This window comes from Aspergillus wentii, assembly GCF_001890725.1.
Source record: "Aspergillus wentii DTO 134E9 unplaced genomic scaffold ASPWEscaffold_2, whole genome shotgun sequence".
Classification (NCBI taxonomy): Eukaryota; Fungi; Ascomycota; class Eurotiomycetes; order Eurotiales; family Aspergillaceae; genus Aspergillus; species Aspergillus wentii.
In genome coordinates, this window is record NW_024467833.1 from 3,530,371 (window position 1) to 3,550,826 (window position 20,456).

General features: G+C 49.4%; 11 protein-coding genes across 11 annotated transcripts; 5 read left to right on the forward strand and 6 right to left on the reverse strand.

The window, feature by feature from the left end:
• Positions 1-42: 42 nt before the first annotated feature.
• ASPWEDRAFT_106598 (allantoicase) lies at positions 43-1,125 on the reverse strand (the record flags this gene model as incomplete). Its single annotated transcript, XM_040827821.1, has 1 exon — positions 43-1,125. The coding sequence occupies one exon, from the start codon at positions 1,123-1,125 to the stop codon at positions 43-45; it is 1,083 nt and encodes a 360-aa protein (XP_040693065.1).
• Positions 1,126-2,106: 981 nt separating this feature from the next.
• ASPWEDRAFT_37169 (uncharacterized protein) lies at positions 2,107-2,986 on the reverse strand. Its single transcript, XM_040834617.1, has one exon. It carries the CDS (start codon positions 2,563-2,565, stop codon positions 2,248-2,250), a length of 318 nt encoding a protein of 105 aa, XP_040693066.1. The 5' UTR covers positions 2,566-2,986; the 3' UTR covers positions 2,107-2,247.
• A 29-nt stretch (positions 2,987-3,015) lies between these two features.
• On the reverse strand, positions 3,016-3,376 carry ASPWEDRAFT_25228 (uncharacterized protein; the record flags this gene model as incomplete). Its single annotated transcript, XM_040832705.1, has 2 exons — positions 3,016-3,323; positions 3,358-3,376. 2 exons carry the CDS (start codon positions 3,374-3,376, stop codon positions 3,016-3,018), a joined length of 327 nt encoding a protein of 108 aa, XP_040693067.1.
• A 745-nt stretch (positions 3,377-4,121) lies between these two features.
• Positions 4,122-5,011, reverse strand: ASPWEDRAFT_37170 (uncharacterized protein). The gene is made up of 3 exons (XM_040834618.1): positions 4,800-5,011; positions 4,292-4,741; positions 4,122-4,240 (listed from the first exon to the last, which is right to left on the reverse strand). Exon 2 carries the CDS (start codon positions 4,708-4,710, stop codon positions 4,333-4,335), a length of 378 nt encoding a protein of 125 aa, XP_040693068.1. The 5' UTR covers positions 4,711-4,741; positions 4,800-5,011; the 3' UTR covers positions 4,122-4,240; positions 4,292-4,332.
• A 186-nt stretch (positions 5,012-5,197) lies between these two features.
• Positions 5,198-6,384, forward strand: ASPWEDRAFT_49394 (putative acyl-CoA:6-aminopenicillanic-acid-acyltransferase; the record flags this gene model as incomplete). The annotated part of the gene is made up of 3 exons (XM_040837275.1): positions 5,198-5,254; positions 5,301-5,702; positions 5,752-6,384. 3 exons carry the CDS (start codon positions 5,198-5,200, stop codon positions 6,382-6,384), a joined length of 1,092 nt encoding a protein of 363 aa, XP_040693069.1.
• ASPWEDRAFT_37173 (uncharacterized protein) lies at positions 6,314-7,568 on the forward strand. The gene is made up of 2 exons (XM_040834619.1): positions 6,314-7,388; positions 7,505-7,568. The coding sequence occupies exon 1, from the start codon at positions 6,803-6,805 to the stop codon at positions 7,286-7,288; it is 486 nt and encodes a 161-aa protein (XP_040693070.1). The 5' UTR covers positions 6,314-6,802; the 3' UTR covers positions 7,289-7,388; positions 7,505-7,568.
• A 74-nt stretch (positions 7,569-7,642) lies between these two features.
• On the forward strand, positions 7,643-8,545 carry ASPWEDRAFT_25232 (cytochrome b561 domain-containing protein; the record flags this gene model as incomplete). The annotated part of the gene is made up of 4 exons (XM_040832706.1): positions 7,643-7,772; positions 7,833-7,867; positions 7,925-7,987; positions 8,054-8,545. 4 exons carry the CDS (start codon positions 7,643-7,645, stop codon positions 8,543-8,545), a joined length of 720 nt encoding a protein of 239 aa, XP_040693071.1.
• Positions 8,546-8,841: 296 nt separating this feature from the next.
• ASPWEDRAFT_37175 (putative serine--tRNA ligase DIA4) lies at positions 8,842-10,661 on the forward strand. Its single transcript, XM_040834621.1, has one exon. It carries the CDS (start codon positions 8,877-8,879, stop codon positions 10,443-10,445), a length of 1,569 nt encoding a protein of 522 aa, XP_040693072.1. The 5' UTR covers positions 8,842-8,876; the 3' UTR covers positions 10,446-10,661.
• Positions 10,662-11,070: 409 nt separating this feature from the next.
• On the reverse strand, positions 11,071-12,776 carry ASPWEDRAFT_105375 (uncharacterized protein; the record flags this gene model as incomplete). Its single annotated transcript, XM_040827718.1, has 2 exons — positions 11,071-12,216; positions 12,294-12,776. The coding sequence occupies 2 exons, from the start codon at positions 12,774-12,776 to the stop codon at positions 11,071-11,073; spliced, it is 1,629 nt and encodes a 542-aa protein (XP_040693073.1).
• Positions 12,777-13,733: 957 nt separating this feature from the next.
• On the forward strand, positions 13,734-16,138 carry ASPWEDRAFT_372411 (Zn(II)2Cys6 transcription factor). The gene is made up of 3 exons (XM_040834638.1): positions 13,734-14,455; positions 14,520-15,054; positions 15,111-16,138. Exons 1-3 carry the CDS (start codon positions 14,014-14,016, stop codon positions 15,964-15,966), a joined length of 1,833 nt encoding a protein of 610 aa, XP_040693074.1. The 5' UTR covers positions 13,734-14,013; the 3' UTR covers positions 15,967-16,138.
• A 672-nt stretch (positions 16,139-16,810) lies between these two features.
• ASPWEDRAFT_128737 (uncharacterized protein) lies at positions 16,811-20,165 on the reverse strand. The gene is made up of 2 exons (XM_040829244.1): positions 17,547-20,165; positions 16,811-17,489 (listed from the first exon to the last, which is right to left on the reverse strand). The coding sequence occupies exons 1-2, from the start codon at positions 19,740-19,742 to the stop codon at positions 17,151-17,153; spliced, it is 2,535 nt and encodes an 844-aa protein (XP_040693075.1). The 5' UTR covers positions 19,743-20,165; the 3' UTR covers positions 16,811-17,150.
• Between the last annotated feature and the right edge of the window lie 291 nt (positions 20,166-20,456).

Here is a 20,456-nt window from a genome sequence, read left to right on the forward strand (position 1 = left end):
TCATGCATCATCCATCGTCTTGGAAAGTGGCAGCGCAGCCGATTAAGCCCTCTTGCCAAAGATCCGGAAACGCTTCACTCCACCATCAGGCACAAGAGTCAACTTGGCATGAGTGAAGACCCGGGTATCCTCACCTCCAGCAGCGAGATCTGCTGCTTCAAAGACATGCTCTGTATCGGCTTTGCAGGGCTTGTCGCCGCTGATCAGCTCAACCCATCCTGCATGGTCGTGCGCAGGCACTTCGCCCTCCTTTCCTTCAACCAATCCGTGAACTCTCACGGCTCGGGGGAAGTTCCCTCGGAAATCCTTGGTATCCACGACAATCTTAGAGACAGAACCAGGAACACCCAGCTTGACAATGGCCCAGTCGACATGGCCGGCGCCTCGCGATCGGGCCGTCTCCCACCCATCTCCCATATCCTTGCCCCGACCCGGCAGCAGCAGATTCGAGCAAGGCGTGAAGTGCTGGTCGGACGCAGCCAGGGCCAGACCACCCAGCAGGGCAGACGACAATTCCTCCACGGCCGTGCTAGCGGCCGACTGTGCAGGAGGGGGAGGCGGGATGGCATGGCCGTACAGACGCAGTCGGCCAAAGCCACCGTCGGGGTACATCAGAAGACGCACATGGGTGTAAGGCTTGGGGTTGGCGGGGTCGTAGTTGCCGAGTTTCCAAGCGCGACGCTGCTTGGGGCCGCAGGGTTGCGGGCTAAGAATGGTCGACCAGCCCGAGTATGCGGGGTCTGCGATCTGCTCGTCTGTGATGCCGCTGTCGGCGGGGGCGTAGGTACCCTGCACTTCGGCCTTTTCGCCGTAGTTGCCGACGAAGAAGCCCGTGTCGACTTCGACGCCTTGGATGGCGGCGCTGGCGACGCCGAGCTTGATCACGACCCAGTCGTAGGGCTCGGGGTTGTGACGTCTTGTCTCCCAGCCATCGTACCAGGCGCCGGTGTGCACGAAGACACCGGGGCGGTTGATGGGAGGGGTGGGAGTGAGGAGGTTGGAGGCTACGGCGAAGTAGTCGTTGGAGCAGGCGAGAACCTTGCTGTTGAGGGCCGATGAGGCCAAGTTGGTGGTGTGGGCAAAGACCTCGTCGATCTCGGCGGAGGGGATGAAGGAGTCGGCCATGGTGTATACTGATTATTTGGAGTTGTGGAGTAGGAAGTAGTGTAGAGATTAGGATGGGGGAGAGAATAAAAAGAAAAATACCAGTCAACCAGGGCTGATGATTGCCCTTAAATAATCACGGCATGAAGCAATCGTGGAGGGGAAATGAATGGCGTTATGTTATCGGATATCGATAAGCCATTGCCCCTCTTAGATTACTCGATGCTATCGAGCAATGCTTTTCTCCCTTCTTGCACCATCCCCACGCTTCTTCTTCCTTCTCCTTCTCCATCCTCTCCTCCATCCTATTCCTCCCGACCAAGTTCCCCCTCTCCATTTATTCCTTTTGACTCATTTCAATTCTATGTGTCAACCGGATTCTTTCCCCCCTCCTCCAGGTTTCTACGGTTCATGCCCCACCGTTGTTCTTCTTCGGAGGTCTCCGACGACCGCAGTCTTCCGAGGTTCAGCTTCAACAATTCAGAAAGTGAAGATGAAGATGAATTGAAGACGTCAATTACCTCATATACGCCCAATGGGTTGTCGTCGTGGTTTATTCACGTGCGTTGTGTTGCTGGTTGAGGGAGAGAAAGTCACCTACCCAACGAATGTCGAAGCACTCAAGGATTCGATAATTGACTGTTGCTACTGACTTCAATCCATAAGATTTTCTTATTATTTTTTCAACAACGACGTACGACCATAGGGTTATGACAAGTCGACGCGAAGAAAGCCTCTCCCCGTGCACCGATGCACACACCAGATGTGGCCAATTCCTTCTAAACTCCGATGATGAGCGGACACACAGAATACAGGTTACTGTTGCAATTGTGGTTAGAGTTCTACTACCATTGTTGTCTACGTTACATGCGTGACGCTGAAGGACGGGGTTTCAAGGTGATTCTTGATTCCCTATGATTGCTCGTGAAATAGTAGAGCGTACAACTCTTCGACAAGAAAAGAAGAGAAATAAAATGAATTATCAACATATGAAGGAGCCCCATCTGCCGTGGTGCTACAGACAGTTTGTGCTTTGCGCGAGGCTCCTGAATCTAATTAACGCCGGTAGTAACGACACCTGTTTCTATGCATATATGCCCCGACAGCAATCAACTTTGATCAAACTCCCAAGCGGTGAGATATTCATCTTCCTGCACTTTTGGTTGCCATGTCTTCCAAGTTTTTGTATTTCCATTCCAACTGCGCCAGCTGCTTCTTGTCCGCCGGTGTTAAGATCTTGCCCTTGTCCACGATTTCCTTTTTCGTGATCTCCCAGCGTTTGAGAAGCTTGGCTTGGTGTTCAGAAATGGACGCTAGATTAGGGTCTTTCGAGGCCAGGCGTTCCTCAATGGTGGAGTGGTAGGATAATTTTGCGTGGAAGAGTGCCATTTCGGTTTCGTCGTATATCAGACCCCGAGCCTCGGGGAGGGAGGCCATGTCGTGTGAGCTCTTAGATGGCATTGTCTAGGGGAATATGCGGCTGCAATTGGTGGTCTTGAGGTTGGTATTTGATTCTGTTTTCTTTTTCGTGGTTCACAGACAGTGTGTGCAGCAGACGAGGATTGGCTTGATGCAATGGGGAGGGACGACAGCAAGAGAGAGTGCAGTAAGTGAGGATTGTATGCTGGTCAATGGATGGATGAGTTATATACACCCTCCCAGGCAACAAAGAAAGAGTGGATTGAATTGAAGCTGAAGACTGATTGTTGGAAAAGGGCCAAATGATTGTTTCTCAACGAAGACCAAAAGACAGAAGGCGTCCTTCCCTTAAAATACCCTGGAGGCTGCTCCAGAAACGACGCCTCCATGGCGGCCTGTCTTTCAGTGACCGCTATCCAGGTGATACCAAGGCGGCCATTGCAAAAGCACCTTCCAGATTGAACCGTTTTTTTTTTTTTTTTTCTCTCCTTTTCATCTTTTGGTGCAGGATGCCTTTTCATCTGCCAGTCTGTGTCCAATCTGTTTGTGTCCATTTGTCTTGTGATTTCTCGCCAGCGACCCAGTCCACTTGGTGTCGTTTGTTTCCCCATTCGGCCAATTTTGTGACACCGTCTGGATAGCACCGACGCAACCAAACCGGAGTGCAGTTGGGATGTCCCAAGCTCCTCTCTGCCACTCTATTCTGCCTAACTGTCTGTCGGTGCTTTTGTCACGTTGTAGAGTCGGTGTAGAGGGTTGGGTGATTTTTTTCTCCTTCTTTTGCTGAATAGAGTTCTGCCCTATGCTTGCATATGCAGTGGACTACAAACACACATGAGTCGTACATGGCCATGTTTGTTTGAAACACAGTAAATCCCACTGTCTAGAGCCAACAGCCGTATATGATCTATTCCAATCGTCATCAGCATGATATTCTAAGGAATGGGATCTAAGCCTCCCCTCCCCCCCCAAAAAAAAACAAAAACAAACCCACCAACGGTTCCTCCTTCCACAGACAAATGTCCCAGAACATTCTCCGGTCAAGAAAAGAATCCAACTCACCCCCCTGACTGGCCGGTTAATATCCTCAATCCCGGATGCATCTGTACGTAGCCGTTCGTGATGTGTTGTAGCGTTGCACCCGCTGTAGGCCCCGGTTAATGGGATCGTGGACGGAAGAAAATCCATCGTGGGAATCGGTTGACATTGCAATGGAAGGAAGAGCCATGATGAAATGTGTGTTCTCACTAGTATAGATAGAAAAAAAATGGCCTTTCTCCCCCTACATGGGCATGATTCAAGATACCGTCTGCGGTGAAATTTCTGTACAATCTTCATGGGTGTTTCGACGTGAAGCAAAAGGCATGTATCAGGGACCTTCCCGATTGGGTTTAGTGTGCTGGCCGTGCAGAACTTCGACTTTTGACGATGTTGGATTAACAGGATTGATATTACGGTGAGGGTGGTTGTTTGGATAAGAGGAATTAAGGGGAGTGTCTATGTGGGTGGATGAAGCGTATTGCCGTTGAACTGACCTGGAATCATCGAAAATACTAGGATAAAATTATCATGAAAATTGGATGAAGAACAGAATACACTCGTGCTTTTGTTATTGAATACTAGAATACATTAACATTTTATCCCAAACATTATATCCTACAGTCGACTCCAATGCATCAACATCGTCACTTCAGTAGCCGAGATATCGTCGATGTGCCTTGGAAGCACCAGTCAGTACTCAGTCAAGATATAAAGAAGGAACACTAACAGCACTGTACTCATCAAGACATTCACTGCAGACTCAACACATCAAGACATCGAAGATCTTCCAGGCAAAGGAGACTGGAAGTGGACACGCGAAGACTTCTGATTCTGCTGCCCACCACTCGACGCAGGAAGCAAAATCGAGCTGGGAAAATAAGGCTGCGACGGCTGTTTGACACTGGACGATAGGATAGTATGCTTGGGCGCGAATTCAGTGGTAAACATATCCCAAGGATCCTGCTGGACGATCTCTCCATCTTTGATAATGCCACGGAGGACGAGGAGACGGTGCATGTTTCGTTCTAGGCTGATCCAGTCGAGTCCAAAGGGCTTATGTGTGATGCCATCGTGGTCGGTATTTGTCCAGAAGATGTGATATAGATTGTAGATGGTTTGTTGGATTTCGTTCTCGACTTTGGCCATTTTGATATTGAAGGATTCGCAGTGTGAGTGACTGGGAGAGTGGGGGTTAGGATGGTTAATGAAGAGAGAGTGGTGAAGGAGAGATGAACTTCACTTATTTTATGCCATTTTAATAGAAGTACTTGGGATGCTCTCAGTCTATCAGAGATTTTTGTGCAGTCTGGTTTGTTCTGGTGTGGGTTTGCAGTCAGTGAATGTCGACTCCAGGGAGCACTCCGCTGAGGGTGATCGATTTGTATAGGGTTGTCTGACAATATCACTCAATATACAGCATGGCAGTCTATTGCACTGATAACAGTAAGGATACTGTCAATACTATCATTCTACTAATTATCCTATTTACAAGTTGATCAATACGATTTTCTATATCTCCCCCGCACTCGGAACAGACTGCCGGCAAGTGAGGGGATGATAAGACTTTAAGAACCCTTTCTCCCATCTCTTCGACTCATCTCCAGACATCTTCAAGCATCACAATCTCTTCACCATGCATTTCAATGAGAATGATATAGTAAAGCTCACCCTCAAGGGCACACCAAGAGAGGTAAGTCTCGCCCCCTCATCCCTCATCACCATCGTTAACCCTCCAGATCGGCCTCGAACATGGCCGTCAACTCCAGTCGCAAATCAAAAGCCAAATCGCCACTTACGAGGAAATGTTCCAACACACCGCTAACAAGTCCTGGGAGAATGTTCGTCTTCTAGCAGAAGAGTTTCGAGTATCGGCGGAGAAATTGACACCGGACATCTATGCGGAGATGCAGGGTATCGCAGAGGGTGCCAGCCTCAACATTCTGGATATCGTAGCGCTGAACTGTCGAAGTGAGATTGCGTTTGGATTCTCGGATGGCTGCACGAGTCTGTCGTGGAAGAAGAGTGAGAATGCTCGTGTGTTGACGCAGAATTGGGACTGGACGACTTTGGTGAAGAGGAATCTGGCTTTGGTCTCGATTGAGCGTGAAGCGAAGCCGACGATTTACATGGTTACAGAGGTGCGATGTCATTCTTTTCTCTTCGCGATCAGTTACTGATAAAGGATAGGCTGGGATTGTTGGAAAAATCGGATTCAACACCGCTGGAGTAGGGACCTGTCTCAACGCCATTCGTTCTCGACCATGCATCAGTTCCAAACTGCCCATTCACGTCGCTCTCAGACTGTGTCTTGAGAGTAACTCCGTTGAAGATGCACTACAGACGCTTTCATCGCTGGGTGGTGTAGCAAACAGCCAACATATCCTCATAGCAGACAGCAAGACATCGCTCGGTCTAGAACTCTCCCCCCTCGGAGATATCCATCTCAAGGAGGACGAGTTTGGTATGGTCTTTCATACAAACCACTTCCTTGAAAATCAGACAATGGACCCATCGCCCTGGCTACCGGGTTCTGCCATCCGTTTAGACCGGGCACGACAGCTTTCTCGCAGGCTAATTGACGATGGAATCAAAGGGGAGAAGATCACGCCGGCCTTGCTGCGACAGAAGATCTTCTCTGATACGTATAACGCACCGCAGTCGATCTGCTGTCAAGAGGATATGACTCGCCACCGAACAATGCGGAGCTGCACGTTGTTCAACATTGTCATGAATCTAGATCTACAGAATCTTGGGGCGGAGGTGGTCATTGGACAGCCAGGGTCTGGTAAGGAAAGCTCCGTGGTGAAGATACCTTGGTAGTTATTTCTTCATCGATACTGAAAGAGATCTATATCATATGATTCCGTCATGAAACGAGATACTGTTGTATCTATATGTGGAAACATGGAGATTGCCGAGATTTAACAATGGCCAGGTAAGACAACGAGGCCTGTTATAACTTGGCCTGGTGACAATGGTATTATTTCGATATGAGACAGAATACTATCTTTGTTCTCAGAAAAGATATATAGAGCAGTTGGATCTATGTCGAGATGTCAATATCATCATCATCATCATCATCATCATCATCATCATCCTCAATTCTCATCATCTCTCCCAAGCCCATTCTCCTGACCCATTATATCTGGCAAAGCATCTCATTCTTATCTGGCATCAGGACTCTCAAATCCAAAGAAACATAGCACTCCAGACCCTTGTCTGAAATCAACAGTTCAAGATGAGTACTTACAGCCATCTCTCGACCCGCAACGCCCTTCTGGCTGCGATCCACGAATACACCAGTTTTCTCGACAAGTACCCCGAGGATCACCAACTACTTACCAAGGAAATTGATCAGCTTCAGCATCGGCTCAAGCAACTCGAGAAGCTCGAATACGAAGTAAACACAGAGGATAACCAGGCAGATTCCGATTCCGATTCTGACTCCGAGGAAATCAGTCCCATCGCCATGCACAACCTGTCCAGTGAGGAAAGTATCTTCTCATGGAAAGACGAAGGGTTTTACGACCACGGCGATGAAAACGAAGAGGACAGTGATCATGATGGAGTAAAGGCTCACACTGGCGATAGCACGGAATGCCTCAACTGCCAGTTGCAGGAAGTGATTTGCGCTTGTCCTGGTCGGTACAAGTGTGATGACGAGCCTTGCAGAAAGGCTAGACATGGTTGGTATCGCTGTGCATCTTGTTCTCAGGGGCCTTGATTTTCTTTTTTGTTGGTGGTTGTGATGAAATGGTATGACTGTGATTGCAAATGGAATGTTCGGGTTTATATATTCCACGTCGTCTGATTTTGTGTTTTATCTGGTTCAAGTTAGCCATTTTAAATAAATATAACCAAATACATCTGCGTTTTATAACAAATACAGCCACTGTGATCGCCAAAAAACGATGCATCTTGCGTGATGGGATGGCCTCACGTCATTTCGATTCTGTCTAATGCGCACTCTGTGATTGGCAGGTGATACATTCAGCTCCCCCTCTATCCCCATCTTAAAGGCTTTCAGCTGCTGATTCCCCTCGATCTCGATCCTCGCCATCGAATATCATCCGCAACCATGGCGTCTGAATCAGGCTTGCCTCAGAATCATCAAAATACCCAGCCTGGAGAACAGGAGCCTCTGCTGGGCGGCCCAGGCGCTGCTACCCAGAAGGAGGGGGACGCCGTCTATTACAACCTCATCACGGGTCGATCCCTTTCTCTCTCATCGGCAGTAGAATTAATTGACTGATCTTCTTGTCCTCTAGGAACTGCCACCGTTGCACAGGCTGGGATATGGATTGTAAGAGGGATTCTGTATTCAAATTGTCGCATCGCATGTTGACCCTCGTCTTCACAGTTTGCGGCCCTGGTCTGGTCGGGTGTTTTGGCCCAGCAGTGGATTCTGTTCACTCTTCATCCGGTGAGTATCACGACCTGAATACAAGCCAACGACTGTGTCAATAGCAATCTCTCATGTCGATATTAGGTATTCAATTCGGCCGCTCTTCTTCTCCAGGTCCAAGCCGCCCTCGTCCTACAACCCACTGCTTCACCCCGACAGAAGCTCTTGGGTACACGCTTTCACTACAGCTTCCAGGCCTTTAGTCTCCTCGCCTTCTTGGTCGCTTTCGTCGCCATCGAAGTTAACAAGGGCGATCATCCGCATTTCGTCTCCGTGCACGGCAGACTCGGTTTGATCACTTATCTTCTCATCTTTAGCCAGGCGCTCATCGGAGTGGTGCAGTACTTTTTCCCCGTCCAGGTTTTGGGCAGCGTCGACACGGGGAAGAAGATCTACAAGTACCATCGCATTATTGGATATGTGTTGCTTGTGCTGGAGTTGTTTACGGTCGGGTGGGTGATACAGGACTCTAGCACCGATTGGTTGCATATTTCGCCGTGGGGAATCCTGGTGTCGATCATTCTGGTTCTCGCTGGAGTTGGAGCTCGGATTAAGAAGCATAAGCTGGGATTTTAATTGATTGTGTTATTTTGAGGGTTGAGGAGTGGGAGTGAGCATTCATTGAAGGGTGCTTTTGGCTGTTGATGCATTTAATGACAGCTTGACTAGTGTGTTTCAGTTGTCTTGCCCTTGAACATGGCATTTCGGGATTATAAATTTATATAATAATTAGCAGTTATTTGATAGCAAATTAATGTCGATTGTCATTGCAGCGCATATGATGCTCTCTATAGCTTCCCAAATAGGAAAAGCGGGCCGTCACTTTCACCTTCACACCTTCACGATTCTTCCTCTTCTTAACATCCACCAAACCCCAACCATCCAGTTCTGCTCTCCCTTCCTGTCCATGGCGTCTTCAAGGACCCCATATGTCTGCGTTAATTGCAGACTATCGACCCCATTAAGCCGTTCCCTCTGTCGCAACTTCTCCTCTTCTGCTCGTCGGCCCGAAATCCTTCGACCCGCGACAGCTCCGAAGCCCACCCCAGACGTCAAACACATTCGCCAGAATGCAGAACTCTACTCCAAGAACTGCATAGAACGAAACTACCCCTCTCATGCCGAATACCCGCACAGAATACAACAGCTATCCGAGGAGGCCAGGCGTCTTGACCACGATCTCAAAGCTCCCCGGTCCCGCATTAAGCAGCTGGAGAAGACAATTGCGAAGCTTGCAAGTTCTGCTCGACAGGATGGACAACAATCTGGGGGAAACACTAGCGAAGACCTGACGGCTCTCCGATCGGAAGCTCAGCAATTGAAGGATGAATCACAGGCGATGATGACGCAGAAAACAAGCTGCGCGGACGAAATCCAACGACTCGCACTCTCCCTTCCGAACCTCTCTTCCTCCGAAACCCCCGTGGGAAACGACCACAGATTAGTCGAGTATATCAATTTCGATCCCAACTCCCCTCCCGAATGGGTCAATCGTCCGGACCCGGCCCGCTCCCATGTCGCGATCGGCACGTTGCTCGGTCTTATTGATTTCACCAGCTCCGCAACCACGACAGGTTGGGGTTGGTACTTTCTTACCAACGAAGGTGCTCTTCTCGAACAGGCCTTGATCCAGTACTCGTTGAGTGTTGCCCGTCGTCGGGGCTGGAAGGTCGTCTCCCCACCGTCGATTGTCTACTCCTACATCGCAGAAGCATGTGGCTTCCAGCCCCGCGACCAGCACAATGAACAGCAGATCTGGTCCATCGAACAAAGTGAAAAGGATAAGAGCAAACCACAACGGTCTCTGACTGCCACAGCGGAGATCCCTCTAGCTGCCATGTATGCCGGTCGGGACGTCGATGCGTCCAGCCTACCCATTAAATTGGTCGGGGCAAGCCGTTGCTACCGTGCCGAAGCAGGATCTCGAGGCGTCGACACCAAGGGACTCTACCGAGTCCACGAGTTCACCAAGGTTGAACTGTTTGGGTGGGCAGATAACCTCCCAACACCAGCAACGGACTCCCCTACCTCCAACACCCTCTTCTCCGAGCTCCTAGATATCCAAACTGAGATCCTCACCTCGCTCAACCTCCCATGTCGCGTCCTGGAAATGCCCTCGACCGACCTGGGCGCCAGCGCCAGCCGCAAACGCGATATTGAAGCCCTCTTCCCATCACGACTTCGTGCTACTTCCGGTACCGACTCCTCTCCTGACCTTGGACCTGCCTGGGGAGAGGTAACCTCCGCTTCCATTTGCACGGACTATCAGAGCCGTCGCCTTGGAACTCGTGTGCGTGGCGGTGTGGTCAAAGACTCTCGCTTCCCGCATACAGTAAACGGAACTGCGATGGCAGTTCCGCGGGTGTTAGCAGCCATCCTGGAGAATAGTTGGGATGAAAAACGGGGGGTTGTTGTCGTGCCCGAGGTTTTGAGGAATTTTATGGGAGGGTTGGAAGTTATCGGGGAGAGATCTTGATCATATATCTTGTATATCATATACATTTGTACAATATCAAAACAAAACTCGACTTTGCCAGTCTGTATTATGCCTATGTCTGGAATAAAAGTAGTTATCGGTCTGGGCCTTATTAATCTCATTTATGTACTGTATCGAGCGTATATGGGAAGATATCCCCCAAACAAAGGCACAACATACCCGAGGGAGAAATAGCGAATTTAAAGACACAGAAGTTGGCATTAGATACAAACAGACGAGCAAAAAGAGGCAAAAGCGCTAGCTATCATAACGTCGTAATCATGTAGGGGGGCATCACAATCGTGGAAAAAATGGGACATAAACACAGACCATTTCACACGGAGTAGAGAAAAAAACGAGAACAGAATAAGAAAAAGCAGAACATCAAATCCGAACATAGAGCAAGCTCATTACATATTTCTCAAGCATCCACAATCGAACAAATGTACTCCGTACCTATCAGCAGAAAAAAAGGATAATGTTTATCAGGGGGTATCGACTAGACAAAACTCCAGCCCAGTAACCAGAAAGCTCATTTTTCGTCATGAATGGATTGGCAGGGTCAGGTCTCATTGCCGGGTAAAGTAGGGCGAGTGGGTTGGGTTAATTAGGATTTTAAGGGTGATCAATAATCCCAAGGAATGTCTTCATCTTCGACTCGTGTGCAGGTTAAATAAGGTAATCCGCCAATGGCAGTGTCACCTGTTGTGGTACTACCGAGCTCGCCGCCTTTCAGGTCCAGCTCGAGGAAATTCCTCATTAGCGGTTTGACGATATCCCGGGCCAGCCGTTTGATCTCGTCCATCTTGCGTTCGAATCGCTTGAGAACATCCCGCGAGTATAGAGAATCCATCGATGAGGTGGGATGAACCTTAAGGAATTTCTTGAGCTCGTCATGCGGTAGGTAGGCCTGTGTAGATGAGGATCCAATAAGACGGTACACCTTTGCAGAGGGATTAGGACTGGCAGGTGTTGGTTTGGCGGATGCGGAATCTTGCGCACGGTGACTACCTGATTGCGATGGACGACTGGTATGATGGTTCGATGAAGAGTTCTTGAGGATTGGGGCCGGGGGAGGAGTGGTGTTCTCCACAAACCATTGTCGGAATAAAGAAACAGCCAGCCAGTCAAGGTACGCATTCGTGGGACTGACCCGCTCCCCGCGGGAGGTGGTGAGCGTCAGGCGAAAGAGTTTCGAATCAACGCGCGCCTTCATGTCTTCGAGGTCCTCCGCTTTATCTTCGATGATATCGAGCACGGAATCTGGGAGGGGGGAGTATGATCCGTTTCGAAGGTGAGGTAGTCCAGCTGGCCACTGCCCGACGACATGAATGAGGGCTTCGGAAAAGATGACTCGACTGCGCGCCATGTACCCCAGCTTGAGATAGCTTGGGGGGTATTTTGCAATCTGCTTGAACAGACGGGAACCGAAACCAAGGAGGTGGTGGTCTACTCGGGGCCCGGTAACTGGCAAGGCGTCATACATATCGGCCAGGGCGAGAAGAGACTTGCATTCGGCGTAGGAGGTCGCAATGTTGACACTGTTTAGTACAGGAGGATGGTTATAGAATAGACGCATAAGGTTATCGTAATCGCGAATAATCGGGTTCATATCAGCATCGCTCGAGTTCTGAGGCACATTCAACGCCGATTGCATTCCGGTCAAATTCGCCATTGAACGGAAGAAGCCTGCCTGGGTGCCTGAGGGTTTGGTCATTGTCGGAGGAGGGTTAGATGGGTTATTCCCAAAGACAGCGGAATAGCTGGGCCTCTGCATATGAATTAGATATTGCTGTTTTCTTCTTTTTTTTTTCTGGCGCAAACCAGTAACGATATTGAAGTACCAACCTTCTGGACCAGTATCGGTTCCTCGTCGTCTGCCTTATTCTCCCAATCGAGCTCAAATCGCCACCTTCTCTTTTCAAACGACCGTGAGGATCCTCCAGTATCCGACTGTGCAAGAGTTGATCCATTGGATAGAGAATCGGTTCCCTCGCTCAAGCCCGACAGAGCACCTGTGTCTGGCTTGGGGAGTGCTTGTCGCGACCAGTCCTCACTGGTACTTGCACCAAAGAACCCCGAACACTGCGCCAATATCAACCGATGTAGCAGATACCGTCTCTCTTGTCGACCTGCACGGATAACGATCTCGACGTCGCCGGTATGAGTGAAGATCGGGAAGTCGTTGTGTTGTTGTAGTTGTTGAGATGAGCCGCCATGGTGGGAACGACCAGAACGGTGCCGACGGCCGATGTAGGAGTTACGTGACACAACGGAGGGGGTGCTCTGGGCTGGCACAGAGCGATCGATAACTTGGGCCTGAGAGACCATTTTAGTGGTTGTATGAGGGGATTTGATGGGCATGGCCAGTTCAAGCGCGTGCAGAACAACTCGGTGACAAACACCAGAGAGCGCGTTTGAGGACCTTCATTCAAGTCCAATACACGATTCCAATGTTGGCGATTGCGTGAAAGAGAGAAAATGAAAGAAAAGGACAGAGAAAGTGGTTGCAGTGGTGGAAGTGAAGGAGGAGAGAGCGTGTGTTTATCAGCACAACAACAGCGGCTGTGTTCCCCGCAGCGATGAAACCAGGGAATTTTGGGGGGTTGTTATCGATAAATGGCTGCACGCAGAAGAAAGGGAGAAATAGACGGATTCGAAACTGGCAGACGAGTCGTGAAAGAAAGAATGAAAGACATATAAGGCATGAGCTATATGCACCTCGCCAGACTGAAGACGAAGAGGAAAATCCGAAACTGGTGCGAGTCCCACTGGACGCAACCGGAAACGCAGCCAAGTTCGCCTGGTTGGAGAGAGAGAAGTTGCAGATAAATAAACAGAAGATCAGCTCACAGACTAGTTCATCATGTATATGGGAGCAGTTCTATAGGAGAAAAAAAAAGAAAGAAGCAAAAATAAAAGTGAGAGAATATGGAAAGGGGGCGACGACGACAAGAATCTGCAGCAAAGCGAAGCTCAGAATGCTATTGTCTGGCGACCTCAGCTGAACAGCCCTCTGCAGCGCTGCAATTGGCTGCAATTCGCCGGTGGTCACCGATTGGGAAATGAAACCAAACTAGAATCCATTCTGCTCTTCTCGATTTGCTATATTTCGCTGGATTATCCCGAGTCTCATATCAGAGTTATCATATTCCCATATTATTTGGATGGGCCGTTTTGAGGTTATTCAGACCGTACCATACGTGTTTCAGATACCGTACTGTACTGTACCGAACCATACTATATTCTGACTCAGCGAATTTCTTTCCCCGCCAGTCTTGCTGGATTTCTTTCCCTACAACTATCACCTCCAATCCGTCTTGATGGCTGTTGTGACTGTCTAGGAGCTACTAACTGATCATCCGGCTGCTGCCAAGAAATGTCCCATACCTGATCGTGATCTCCGAATTGATTCCTAGCGATGAGCGAGCGGTTTTGTTGCGTCTCACCGACATACAATTCTCCCTGACCTTCGAGGATGGCGAGTGTCAATATCTCGCGCACTTTGGTTTATAACGATCTAGTTGACTTATCCCCCTAATAAAAGGCTCACTCTGGAGCTAGAGTCATGACAAAAGGGTGTTATACCTGCCGTCGTCGCCGCATCATCTGCGACAACGGCCTCCCAACCTGTCGAAAATGTCGAGATGCGGGGAAGGAATGCCTGGGGTATCAGAAGCCTCTTGTCTGGGTGAAAGGAGGTGTGGCCAGCCGGGGCAAGATGATGGGTCGCAGCTTTGATGAAGCGAAGACGGACTCGGATCACAATGGCCCCTCAAGCAGCGGCCCGCTGCCGCTTCCCATGGTTGATGCTTGCGGTCCAACGAGACCTCACAAGCCCGGAAATGCTGGTGGTTGCGAGACCTCCATGGTCCAAACGGTATCTAGAGCTCAGTCCAACAATGTCAATGACTTCGTCTTCACCGAAGATTACATTCCCTCGCCATGGGGCTTGGTTGATCCCCTGCTTAAAGACCTCAGTCAATTCTCGCGCATGTACATGTTCCACTGTAAGTATACACGTCACCTCTGCCCGTGGCATAAAAAGGGTATGCTAACCCTCTCACTCGTCAGTTAATCAGTATTTAATAAATGATCTCGTGCTATACCCTAATATGGGAAACCCATACCGTGAACTCCTCGCCTTGGTCGGCGACTCTCCTGTTCTCGCCCACGCCCTCTCTGCCACGGGGGCTTTACACTATTCACTCATGGCAAATGAAGACTTTTCACCAATGCCTTGGTCAAATGATGCGACCCCAAATGGAAAACAGCTATCCCCGCAAGAGGTAGAGAATTTGGCAATAAACTCCATGCGCCGGCGTCCAATATCCAAAGTGTATGAGCATTTCCTCGGGTTCAAGCAGCGCGCTCTCCATCAGGTTTCCCAAGATATCTCGGATCCAGTGATGCGAAATGATAATCGGACTCTAGCAGCAATCATGCTTCTTTCTTTAATGGATGCCATCGAATCAGGCGATGGGGCTTGGAAATATCACTTGGAAGGGGCAAAAAAGTTGATCAAAAGTCGGCAGAATGACTCTGATCGCTCTCAAGCACGAGGGATCATCGACTGGCTGGATACATTTGCTGTTGATGGGTGTCTTATGTGAGTTTTGCACTAGTACTCTGCCATTATCTTGAAACTGACGTTGATGGGTGTAGCATCCAGCTTATGGGCTCTACTCTTGCACGGCCTGGGGTTCTTTCAAAGCCCGTCTACACCTCTTCCATGGGCCCAGCTGTGCTAGAACGCTTAGAAAAAACATCCTGGGTCGGCTGTCCAGCTTACCTACTCGATGTGATATTTTTCGTTCATTCCGGGTGGTGCTGGGGAGACTCCGATGCCGACTCTGACTCGCAGCCGAGAATGGTCTTCTCCTCGTCTTTTTTGCCCAAAAACTCCCATCCTCTCCACTCCCCCGATGCCCTTCTACAGCACATCCAAGCTTTTGATCCAGTTTCCTGGGCCGAAAGCATGCAAACCTATCTCTTCCTCCCAGATACATCGGTACGAGTCGCGCTAGCAACCGTCTACAAGGCCTCTGTGTATCTCTACGCCAGTCGAGCACTATCCCGGCCCCGAACAAGCTTCGTCCTCACCTCAGCCCGTTTCGGTCTACCCGCAGATCATGCATCCGTGGCCGATATCCTCATCCGCCAGATCGCTCTCATCCCCGTCGCCGATCCGCATTTCAAATGCCTCATCTGGCCTACCTTCATCGCGGGCGCCGAGTGCCGGAATGCGTCTCAACGTGCCTTCATCCTAGACCGTCTCAGCACACTCTACTATGCCGTAGCTAGCGTTAATGTCCGAAACGCAGCGTGGGTGCTAAGCTTGATGTGGCGGAAACAAGATCTCAGGCGAGAGACGAGGCGTAAAGACAGCATGGGACAAGACGCTCAGTCCCCGTCCCCGTCCCCCACTTCTTCAAACGACGAGCGTATCAATGATTATGATGATGATTTTGATTGGATCCAAGAGCTGGATGATTCTCGAGTTGACTGGCTATTTATATAATAATGTCCTGTATCTATTAAAATACTTCTATGAATAATGAATATGTAATAATGACATACATCTTTTTCAGGTGTAACCAGGGAAAAGACTGCATTTTTGCATTCAAGCTGTTGGAATCTATCCATCAAGCTACTGTAGTTGCAAGCCAGCTCAAAATCTACAGACTGTAAGGAAATTTTTTTCAAGAAAAGAAATCCAAAAAAGGGGGAAAGAGAAGAACGGAAATCCCCGGGCCGAGGGTAAAAATCGAAGCATCCAACAAAAGACAAATGGCCACAAAATGGGAAAGAAAACACAAAATAAAATCAATAAAGGACGGTATGATGTAGCATTTTAGAGGGAAACTATTTGACAAGAAGATAATTGTGTATCGAAAGGGGGGGGGGGAGTGAAGTTGACTGAAGGGAAAAGAACAAAGGAAAAGGGGAATCTGGGCGAAAAGAGAAAAGAGAATAAAAAAAAAACCAGCTCAACTCCCAAAACCGCTCAGTGTAACAAACCAGACAATATAGGGACAGGAATGAATAAGGACTGAAGCAGCAAAAGTTGATCGACGCATATTGGCTGGCCAAATCAAAGAGCTCACAGGTTGTAAGCATCAATAAAACCAATCAACATCCCTTCAATCAAAAGGAGGGTATATACCTTGGGAGCAGGGAAGAAGAAAAGGTATGAGAAAATAACACGAAAAGGAAAATGGTTGGAAGAAGAGAAGAGAAGAGAAAAAAGGATAAAGCCCAGATGAAGGATAAATGCATACTCCTTCCAATCTAAATGCAACAACTTCAAAATAGAACACGCTCATCATTGCAAAATGCAAGGCAAAGACGAGAATCAAGACACGCCACAAAAAAAAAAAAATTCTTATAGATGCAAATAGACAAAGGAAACAATGATAACCGGCTAAGGGTTCATGATCGAAATTCGCGGATATCAAAATGAGCAAGATTTGCTCAAGAAGCTGTGAAAGCGTCAAGTAACGCTCATGTGATTGTATGCAAGGCATTCCGTTCGGAAACCCAAGCAGATGCAGGGGGAAACAAATCATTCGAGTTACAGAGTGAACAGAGTGAGAGCTGAAAGGTTTGCGATCCTGCGCAGCCGAATCCCCAAGGACTCTGGAAAGAACAAGGGGGACACGTGATTTGAAGAGGCCAAGGACATCTCTCAGATGCGCACAAGCCCTAGAAGACTGCTGCCAGGCCGTTCTTGGAATGGCGCCGACTGAATCTCTTCCTTCCTTTAACAGAGTCGGAGTCAGTGGTCTGGTGCTTGACTAAGGTGGCTCGTCCAGTTGGTGCACTTTCATTTTGGATTTGTGAACTGCGGTCAAGTGTGGTAGCGTGGCTGGACAGACCAGAATGGAATGTCTCGTCTGCAGAACCCGATCCATTCCTTTGATGGGCCAGGGCCATTTCCCGTGCACGATCCAGGCTGTCCAACCATTCCTGTGCGGACAGGGCTGTGGCTCCAAGGTTGTTAGACGACGGTTTGGGGTCCTCGAAAACAAAATGTTTTTCCCTCTGCTCAAATAAATGTGAGAAAACTAATCCCTTGGTCCTGGTTTTTATGGGACGTACCGTATCAACGATCCACGACGAAAAACCCTTGGAGTCTGTTGTGGTTCGATATTGCGTTCCTGGGGCAAGAAGACTGATTTCGAGTTTCGATTTTTTCTCGTCCCCTCCAGCCGCTGCCATTATGATCCGTGCGGATGAAGTGACCATCACCAAGCGTTGCCGTTTTTTAGTTGTGCTTCCTCCAAAGAACCTCGAAAATTTCTTGGGAGCTTCGAATTCACCACTTCCATTCTTCGAAACGGGGCTATGAGAGGCCGGGGAGGACAGGACCACCAGATTGCCAAGCTTCAAAATCCTTTCATTTGCCTTGGTTAGGACCGGGGACCATTCAATGTCGAGTTGGCTTGGAGGGGGAAGCTCTGTTACAAGTCTGGGCACGGTCCGGGAATTGGAATTGTTGTTATTCGAAGGTGCCGACGTGATGCTTGGGGGAAAGCTGTCACCTTCACCCCCTCCGTTGAGTTTGATGGGTTCACGTGGTGGTGGGACATAGGCTTTCAGTCGAGGAGCTTTGCGTTTCCACAAGTCTGGACCCCAGACCATACCTTCGAAGAATTCATGGTTCTTGATATGCTCGATTTGTAGACGCCGAGCAGGGTCAAGAACAAGTAAGCGCTCCACGAGATCACGAGCAACAGCCGGGAAGCCGACCGGGAATTCGTAGTCAAGGGCAACAATCTTCTGGAAGGTTTGGTACTCATTACCTGCCTTGAATGGAGGACGGCCCGCCAGGAGCTGGTAAATGATGCAACCAAAAGCCCACAGGTCACTTGCCTTACAAGCGTTCTTGTCCGTCAGAAGTTCCGGACTGACATACTCTGCCGTACCAACGAAAGAGCTGGCCCGCTCTTCCTCTGGTATTTCCGTGGAATCGAGAGGTGGCATGCCGCTTGAGCTCTGATCCGGTCGTCTCTGGCCCTTGAGGATCTTTGCGGTCCCGAAGTCGGTGATTTTTATGTACATCTGGCTGTCGAGTAGGACATTTTCTGGTTTTAGGTCACGATGGATAACACCGCGTTTATGCATATAATCTATGGTGTCCAGAATCTGAGCACCATAAAACCTTGTGCACTCCTCGTCGAAGGTGGTCATCCGTTTTAACACGCCTAACAGCTCGCCTCCTTTGCAAAGATCTAGAACAAAATATAGCGATCGTTCATCCTGAAAGGTATAATAAAGTCGGACAATACCGGGATGCTCTGTCAGTCGATTTAGCGTGTCCTTCTCGATATTAACGTATTTGACTTTCTTTTCCTTGATGATGTGCCTTTTGTCCAGAATTTTAATCGCGTACTCCTTCAACGTCTGACGATCGGTCGCCAGCACGACGGTACTGTAAGAGCCTTCGCCTAAAGTTTGGCCAAAGGAGAAATCACGGACTCCTTTTTTGATATATCGTGCGATCGGCTTCCCGTTTGCATCGATTTCCTGTCGAACAGACACGGCTGCACCACGCTCCTGCCATTCTTCACTACTGGAACCAGGGCCGTTCTCCATGTTGTAAGGCGATCCGGAAAGTTGGGATGGACCTCCGCCGCGAGCATGGGCCCTGGAAGACTGACGCATCACCATTGGCCCGTTGCCCGGAGGAAGTTGTGCTGTTCGGTAAGATCGATCGCTATGACTATTGTCGCGCACTGGGACTCCAGCCTGATATGCTGCGGAACCACCTCGAGATTCTGCACGCGCTTGGGTTTCGGACGCGGAGGAGGCTGCGGAGTCTGTTCGAATACGGTAAGAGCCTTCACGGGCGGCCAGTGTGGTTGTGGAACCGTTGGCATAAAAGGCGGATAGAGGACGAGATGAACCCGGAGGGGTCGAATGTTGCTGTGACATGTACGGGGAATATTGGGGAGCCTGTTGTTGAGGTTGGGGTTGTTGCGGCTGTGGATCGGGATAGGAGTAAACCACGGAACTTCGATTCTCAACCGATCTTGGGTGTGATTCGATAGAGGCAGTGGTAGGGGCATTTCGAGTTTCCTCGTTCCGTGATGATGTCGAGGATTGGGAATGTGTAGGTGAAGGTTGACCCGGCTGTTCGGATGAAGTCGTTTCGGGCTTCGGTTCAGGGTCTGCTGAAGTAGCGGTCCCCGGTGCTGATGGCGTGGCATCCTCTGAAGAATGCAGGGACGAATCATCTGGATTTGCAATCCGTAAGCCCCCCAGAGACTGGGAAAGGCTCAGATCCCCATCCATGACGGGCAGTTAAGAATAGGGAGTGTATGTATCAAGACGGTCCAAGGAAACCGAATCGGACACGAAAGCGATTAGTCGTGTTATGGGTGCGGGTGGGGAGAAACCTAGGCACCGCCGTGATGCCTGAAGGATATGCGCAGAAGAAAACAGCCTCCAATACAGCGATAGAGGGAGAAGGAGGGCGAAGAGGGAGGGGGCCGACGGATTATGGCGGCGGTCGGAGAAGCAGCGGATGCATGGTACAGCCAAAATAACAAAAGAGGGCGGGTATAGAGGAGGAGGACAGATGATCTTCAGTCGAGTCCAGATTTTCAGAACAAGAAACAATCAACCACACGGGAGATGAGGCTCCAACAGCAACAGATAAGAGAAGATGTTGGAGAGCGAGAGAAAGGAGGAAAGGAGGGGCCAACGGCGAGGGGGAGCGAGTGGGAAGAAAAAAAACAAAAAAGAAAGATGGGGGGAAGGGGGGAATCAAAAGAGAGAGAGAGGCTGAAGCCCCAGGGGAATAATGAGATGGAGATGGAGGAGGAAGAGGATAATTTGGCGGTGGTGGAGGAAGAAGAAGATGGAGGAGGTGAAGCTGATTATGGATGGATTCGGCCTAGTCGCGTTAGTTGGGTTAAGGGGAGGGGGGTATTATTGGTATGGTATTATTGCGGTTGATGGGAGAGAGAGAGAGAGAATGAGAGGAGCGGAGAGAAATGGTTATTT